Raw genomic sequence first — 8493 nt, 5'->3', positions numbered from 1 at the left:
TCATAGCACAGATCCCCTCTTTCCTGACATCACTGACCCCTCTCCCCTATCAGCACAGACCTCCACTCCCTTCACAGCACAGACCCCCTCTTTCCTCACATCACTGACCCCTCTCAGCACAGACCCCCCTCCTCTCACATTACTTACTCCTCTCAGCACAGACCACCCTCTCCCATCACAGCAGAGCCCCTCTTTCCTCACAACACTGACCCCTCTTCCCTCTCAGCAGACCCCCTACCCTTCACAGCACGACCCCCCCTTTCCTCACATCACTGACCCCTCTCCACTCTCGGCACAGCCCCTCACAGCTCAGACCTCTCTCCCCTTCCCTCACCTCTCCCAGAACAACATAGCATTTCTCCCCTCCCCGCTAGCTCCAGCAAATTTATCTGTCCTGCCGGCATAGATCCTCGAGTATAGTGGCTCGGCCTCCTAGTATTATAGTGATGTAACTTGATGATGTCACGTTGCCTTCATGGAGCAGTGCTCCTGAATGGGGTGTACTCAGCCGGCTGCATACCCTGCCTAATAGTAGGGCCGGCCCTGGCCTCCAACTCTGCCCCCTCTTCCGCCCACCTGTTAGGGACAGGGCTCTGGACAACGTGCTGGTGCGGAGCTGACTGCTGTGTGTGTATCCTCTCGTTGCCGGATGGTGCCAGCAGCAGCAACAGCTGTTCAAAATGCATATACTGTCCAGGCCCGGATCCCGGTAGGGCCTGGCCAGGGGCCCCTTGAGATCCGCCAGGCCATAGGCATCTGCCTAGGTTGCCTAGTGGTAAATTCGTCCCTGGACCTATCTGTCCCCCATTACTAACCTGTGTTGTCCCAACCTCACCAGACACAGAAATGTAAGTGTGGTAGACCTCAGACACTAGTTTATAACTGGATAATTAAAAGCAATTCTCACACAATGACCGATATACATTTACATGAAATGCTAACCCACTTCCAATACCTGTGATATTTCAAGCAATAGGTACATGCACCAAATCATATTAAACTGTGTTAGATTAAAATGCTGTGCTCTAGAGTGTAATTCTACCTAGGATGTAATCGGAATTGCACATAAAGCAGATGGACGTACTAAAATGCAGCGTATGGCGCAATAGACCTATACTGCATGTGCACATAATCTGAAACATTACTTTTTTTTGTAGGTAGGAGTGACCAAGGACATCTTACTATAAGTCTGCAAAAGACAGTTGACTCAAAAGAACAGATATACCCCCAAAACACCTGAGTAGAATTAATTTACTATTATAGTTACAAAAACAACATAAAAAACATAGGGGTCTATGTACTAAGCCTTGGAGAGAGATAAAGTGAATGGAGATAAACTACCAATCAGCTCCTAAACTGTCACGTTACAGTGTTTGAAAAATTACAGTTAGTAGCTGATTAGTTGATCCTTTATCTCTATCCACTTTATCTCTCTTCAATTCTTGGTACAAGTACATAGACCCCATAATATTGTTTATGCACAATGTGGCTGATAAGTTAACTACATATATAGGTCATGAGCATGTTGACCTCATTTCTTATATATGGTTCTGGAGGATGATTCTGATTTATGTCAAATGCAATGGTCATGTCCCAACCATTAACAAAACCAACATTGAGATCTTTGAAGACCATTTCCATGATGAAGTAGTGAACAGATGCATGGAAATCACTCATTCCTTCATAGTCTTTATTCATCTCACTTGTGTTCTCAGTCTTAATGATAACCTTTGTTTCTGGGCTTCTGATGAAGAGGAGCTCTATAGCACGACGAATATTGAGGAGCCTTCTGATGAAATGATGTACAGGGTGTGATCTAAAATGAACTCCGATGTTCACAGCAATCACAGTATATTGGTTACCTCCAATTAAGTCAATTTCACGTGGGATAGAGCGTTCTTCTCTTTCTGATACAATTTGAACATTAATAAATGGCTTTCTGTGTCTTTTCCAAACAACCTGTATATTGCTCACAGCATCAACAATTAAAATCTTATGTGACCATCCAGTTTCATAGAGGTTAAGAGGAATCAGTGCTGAAAAAAAGTAAAATGGAATTTAAAAATGTGCTGTAGAGTATGCCATAGCTGTAACATACACAGGTTAGGAATGTAAGTTTCTGCAGCAAGTTGGTGCACTTACCTCATCACTTGGGGATTTGACTACAGATCTGCAAAACATTTAGAAACTGGCCTGATGTATTACAGCAGGTGCAGCTTTCTGGATGTTGGAGTAACCAGCAAACAAGGCAAGTAGCTATTGCTTTTTAGGCAGTGTAAACCATCCTCCAAACACTTTCCATTAAATCACACAGGCAATGTTGCACACAGACTATTACTGAGAACAAAGGGCCTGATTCAGAGCCGCTCGTAAGCGGCTGCTCGTTCGCTATGAGCGATGTTCGCACAACTGCGCATGAGTATGGGTCGTAATGCGCATGCGCAAACCAGTCATTGCGGTCGGAAATCGAGTGCTTGCAAAATAGTGAGGGGCTGCTAATTTGATTGACAGAATGTACCGTTTGTGGGTGGTAACAGGGGAAGGTGCTTGAAAACGGGGGAGTGGAGATAAGAACGCAGGCGTGCCTAACGGTAAAAAGGGCGTTTAATGGGAGTGCATGATTAGTAAAGGAGCGTCATCGACCACGTCACTTGGTTGTATTTTAGCCTGAACTGCTCGCAGTGATTGCGGTAGGATAAACCTACCACAAGCACTGCGAGCAGTTCAGATGCCTTTCGATGTACCCGATTAATCAAAGAAATACCGGAGATGATGTGTGATGCGAACGGCAAAGGGGAGTGTTTACAAAATAGCGAGCGCATTTTTCGTTCGCTCGCTCAGACATAGAAGCGTCAACAACCGCAATGAGCGAGCGCTCAATTTAAATAGCCGGCCTCTTTTTAGGAACGACCGTCCGCAAATAGAGTCCGGCTCTGAATCAGGCCCAAAGTTCTGAGAGCAGGTGACGGTCCCACCACAAATAGTTGGTAGACGGTCACTCTCCCCCCTATTCTTGCCTGACACCATTACAGTATGAAAGAAAAAAACATATTTAACCCATAAACATTTAAGTTTTTATGAGTGTATTAGACATAATGCAGCTATAGGCCAACTAGGCAGTAGCTTAGCCAGAATGAGAACATTTGGTGCGACAGCACAAACTGCGGAAAGTGGGTGTATAGAAGAACCCCCTTTCACATGAAAGGGAGAGACTCTAAGATCCCAAGTATATGTGGCACTTATTTTTTACCATTTATTCCCCATCACTGATAGACTGATAGGTCTGAAAGGCTTATTAGACATCAAAATTTAGACAAACAAAATATAGACACCATAATGTCAACAGGTACATTATTTAGACAACCAAAATGTATATATGGACTATGGGCCTGATTCAGCAAGGAACGCAAGTGAGCGCATGCATGAACGCACCTGAAAATATGCTAATCAATGTATACGCACGGCAACCGCAGCACAAGAGGCAGACGCCCAGCAATACATATTGCCGCCCCCTTACCTTTAATGTGCGCTGTATTTGTGAGCAAGACAGCGTAAACATTGGTAACATCAAAAACCATCGACTCATTTGTATAACAGTGGATGACCTGACCAACTTCCTGCACGCAGTGAGAGCTCAGGCTGCGTAGGACCTCGCAATGGCTAATTTATGCACACCCCTGAACGGCGTTCAAACGCACTGGCACGTCTGCGTTTGGCTGACCACCCCCAGTTACCACCCACTAACGGCACTTCCTGTCAATCAATATCAGAAGGGTCTGCATACACACTGCGTGTAGCCTGCGTACCCTTAACCGATCGCACTGGCTAGTTCACGCACGCGCACTGCGATGCATGTGTATGCATGCTCAGTGCGAAAACATCGGCCGGATGCATGCGAATTCTCATCTGCATTCCTTGCTGAATAAGGCCCTATATGTCTACAATCAATATGTGCAGTAGATAGTCAAAATGTCAACAGGGACATAATGTAGACATGGACAAAATGTAGACAATTAACATAAAGAAAGGTTGAAATGGTGACAGGGTCAAAATGTCGACAAGTTAAAATGTAGACAGTCAAAATGTCGACAATCAAAATGTAGACAGTTAAAATCACGACAGTCGTAATGTCGACACACAAAAAATGGCACAGCAGTACCTGATCTTAGATGCATCTGAGAACCTGCGGTTTAGTTAAACTTAAGAAGAAAAATTATTGGGGTCCCCCTCAAATCAATAACCAACCCTGGACCTCTCAGCCCGGGCTGGTATTAGAAAATAGGGAGTGGGGTGGGAAATGGTGTGAGGTTCTCTCTTTTCTAATAACCAGCACCAGTCTGAACCAGCAAGGGGCGGTTCCAATATCTCGGTGCTGGCTATTGGAAAATAGGGGGTACCCACACCATTCTCCCACCCCTATTTTCCCATACCAGCACATGCTCAGAGGTCCTGGGATGGTTATGGATTTGGCCTTTTTTTACTTTTTAAATTTGTTGAATAAAAATTACTACACTATGGGCCTGATTCGGAGTCGCACGCAGAAGTGCACACACATCTATTGGCGGTCAATGATCTGCGACTTTATATAAATGCCTCTACAAAGTCCTTTTCTGGTGCATATTCATGCGGCCAATTATGCAAGGTCTGAGACTCCCACTCATGCATGCTCTAATTCCCATCCCTATCTGTCACCATTGATTATGGAGCTGACCAGGACATATGGAAGTAAATATGAGGACAAATACATTATTCTTATCATATATTCCATTCAAAGGAGTTGTTTATAACCAATTATACAATTGAATTGAAGACAAGCCCATGGATACATGTCAGAAACTGTCTTCAGGGACACAGAGCCAATTAACATACCAAGATTGACATGAATTTCAAAGCATTCATACTTGAACTTGCTTGAATACAGATTTCTGTACAGCATATGCAAAGGAACATCTTTGAGAGAGATATATATATATATATATATATATACACACACACACAAAGTATATATTCATACACGGGGTGTACAGACTCTCATGTTTTGGTTTAAATCATTGTCATGTTTTGGGTTTTATTTTGGTTAAACCACCCTCAAGTAGTTTGGTTTGGTTTTAGATTTCTTTAAAAAATTATAACATCAATAACAGTTATTTCCAGTCATTTCCAGCCAATAATGACCACCTCACAGCACCTGAAATCACGAAGGAGATACTAAAAATTTCCGAGATACGTTTTTTGGATCCAAGTTCTGAACTTGGTGAGAAGACCTGAGGTGGGGCATGGTTCTAGTTTGGATGTCAAAGTGATTCCAGCCGGGACTCAGTTTTACTTGGAACGCCAAAGTTGGGTTGGGTTTTCAGTAGAGATGTGTGCCGACCCCCGTGTTTTGGTTTTGGATCTGTATCTTCTTCATGTTTTGAATCTGGATTTGGTTTTGCCAAAACTGTCCTTGAGTGTTTTGGTTTTGGAACTGTATTCTTTTTAAAAAAATCATAAAAACAGCTAAAATCATATAATTTGGGCCTGTTTTTATTCCTACAGTATTATTAACCTTAATAACATTTATTTCCAGTAAATGTTGTCATAATATTGATTTCATCCAGTTTAGGCCAAAAGTTTGCATCGAGCTAGCTGGCTGACTAAACTAAGCTACAGCAGTGGGTGGCACAAACATGTGGCAGTTCAGCTTCCAACATGGCACAGAGTGGTAGACAGGATAATAAATAAAAAATTAATAATAAACTATATGACCCCATAGTAAGTTTAAATTTTTTTTTGCAATAATCAAGAACTAGTTTAGAGGCCCGAGGGAGTTGTAGTATGTTTATGGACTGAAGACAGGTAAAGGATGGAAGGATTGATTAGTCTGTAAATGTATTTATTTTAATGTTTTGATTCTGAAGAAAATTTATGAGGGAGGATCATTGTAGGATCAAGTGGCCTTGCTTGTGGGGTGCTGTTAAATAGTACACACTGTAAACAGATGTTTACTTTGTGCTCAGGGAGGTTGTTAGGGATAATGGGATCAGAGGAAAGCAGCCTGTAGCTTTCCGGCTGAACCCACAACACCCAGCATCCGTGCTGTTTGCCAGGCCTGCTGGAAGTTGTTTGTCAACAACGGGTGGCGTGCCTTAGGTTACCTCAGCCTACTTTACGCATGGTATGTACCATGTAAATATGTATGTACTGTATGTGACCAATATACGGAACTAATTTTTGTATTAAACGTATTTGCACTTTATTGCACACATCCTGGCAGGAAGATGATCTGTGCTTCTGCACATATTTCTGGTCTCTCGCATGACACCCACCATCTACATTATCCAGTTATTCTGCTTAGAGTCACCTACATACAAAGGAGGCAGGGATTTATTGAGCTGAACCATTATTTATAACAGCCTATCAATTCACCAGGGTCCTGGAGCAACCGGCTGGGGTTGGGGGGAGCAATGAAAAAACTTGGTAATTTTGAAAATCTACCACCATTTTTGCACACCCAATCAACTTGATAGTTCAGAATTTTCTTTTAAAAATGAAAGGGGCATACAGGGGATACTGTCTGTGGCCATACAAATATCTGGACATTTTTGGCATTCAGCAACAGCATGTTTTAGACTTCAGCGACTGTGGCAGTCCAACTTCCAACATGGCACATCAGGAAACAAATGTTTTTTATTAATCAAGACTGAGGCCTGAGGGGGTTGAAGTATATATGTAGTTGAAGGCAGGGAAAGTTAGGGTTGATTCATAGTAAATTTAATTTAAGTTTTGAAATCTGAAGCAAACTTATGAGGGAGAAGGGAAGGCATTTACAAAAAATATTTTAATCATTCACATCAATCCTTGACCCAGTTGAGCTCTTTGGTGGTTCTACAGTTTTTTAAAAAAAATGAAAGGGGCATGCTGGAGATGTTGTCTGTGGCCATAAATATTTCTGGACATTTTCGGCATTTAGGAACCGCATGTCGAAGACTTCATCAGCTGTGGCAGTTCAATTACCAACATGGCACATCTAGGAAAGAGAATTGCACTGCAGTGGCAGTATACTATACTATAACAATAATGTTTGTCATCTACACAAAAAGACAGTCCGCAATGCCCCAAACAGCGCATAATGCACAGAAAAGAGGTGCAAGATAGAATTGTCCTTGCACCTTCTCATCCGACGGGAGTAATGCTTGTGTCACACCTGTTACATAGAAACATAGAATTTGACGGCAGATAAGAACCACTTGGCCCATCTAGTCTGCCCATTTTCATGTATCCTTTAGAATTCAACTTCAACCCTATTTACTCCTTATGTCTCTCAAGGATATTCTAATGCCTATCCCAAGCGTGTTTAAATTGTTCCACCGTTTTAGCTCCAACCACCCCTTAATGCCCCGCATGCTGGTACTTGTGGTTCTCCAAGTACCAGCATGCGGGGAGGCTTGCTGAGACCTGCAGTTCTACTGTAAAGACAATGTTGTTTATTAAATTTTTAACACTACACCTACACTATCAACCCACCACCCACTGCCCAGGGGTGGCAGGGATAGCCCCGGGATATCAGACTAGGCCAGGGGTGCCCTGGAGAGGGGGTTCCCTTTATTGGAGGGGTCCCCAACTCTCTAGCCTGGGCTGACTAGCGGTCAGGGCTGATGCTACGGCTGAGGGGCCCGGTGAAAGGGCACCCCTGGCTGTGGCATCAGCCTCACCGCTAGAAAGGGTCCAGTGCTGGTTTTAATTTTAGGGGTACCCCTATGCTAATTTTTTTACCCCTATAATTAAAATCAGGACTGGCCCTGCAGCCTGGTGCTGGTACCTAATTTACAGGGGAACCCTACTCGTTTTGTTCCCCGTAATTTTAGGTACCAGGATAGGCTGGCAAGTCCGGGGCTGGTTAGTCTTTTGGGGGGGACTTCACATCATTTTTTTTTAAATAATTAACCCTACTTAAACAAGTAAAAAAAAAAATCCCCAATGATTTGTACATGTTTTCATCCAAACTCGCAGTTCAGGAGGTGAGTGTTTAAAACTTCTATTTCACAGTGAGTTTGCCACAATCTCACACAATATTGGAAACTCGAATCTTGCGAGTTGCATCTTTTTCATCTAAAGTACTTCTTATTTTGAGCGATGGTGAGTTTATTTCTAGTTTGCAAACTCATATGAGTTTTAATAGTGAAAAAAGAAAACTCACTTCAATCTCACTCGAGTTTGTCTTTAGTAAATTTGCGAGATGAAAAACTCACACAAACTCAACCCTTAGTAAATTTACCCCCAGATAATAAGGTGGGTACACACCTGACAGATATATCTGCAGATTGAGTGATCTGCAGATATATCTGCAGATGATGGTCGTTCATACACACTGAACGACCATCATCTGCATGCTGCAGCGGCTTGGGCTGGGGGCGGGTATGGGGCGTGGCCTAATCGCGGAAGGCGTGGCCATGCCCCCGTCGGGGGAAAAAAACATTTACGACGCAGATCTACATGCTGGGGAGGTGGGCG

General features: G+C 43.2%; 1 protein-coding gene across 1 annotated transcript in view; it reads right to left on the bottom strand.

Annotated features, from left to right (window-relative positions):
• Positions 1–909: 909 nt before the first annotated feature.
• The window catches only part of LOC148508933 (NXPE family member 4-like), a 180163-nt gene continuing 172579 nt past the window's right edge, over positions 910–8493 (bottom strand). Inside the window, exon 8 of the mRNA XM_088443792.1 lies at positions 910–2036. Within this exon, the coding sequence (XP_088299918.1) occupies positions 1498–2036 (539 nt within the window). The 3' untranslated portion in view covers positions 910–1497. The remainder of the gene's footprint in view (positions 2037–8493) is intronic.

Source organism: Taudactylus pleione, unplaced genomic scaffold (assembly GCF_031769625.1).
Source record: "Taudactylus pleione unplaced genomic scaffold, aTauple2 ptg000334l, whole genome shotgun sequence".
In the NCBI taxonomy this organism is placed as follows: Eukaryota; Metazoa; Chordata; class Amphibia; order Anura; family Myobatrachidae; genus Taudactylus; species Taudactylus pleione.
Note: the sequence above shows the minus strand (reverse complement) of the source record. Positions and strands in the feature narration are given on the sequence as shown.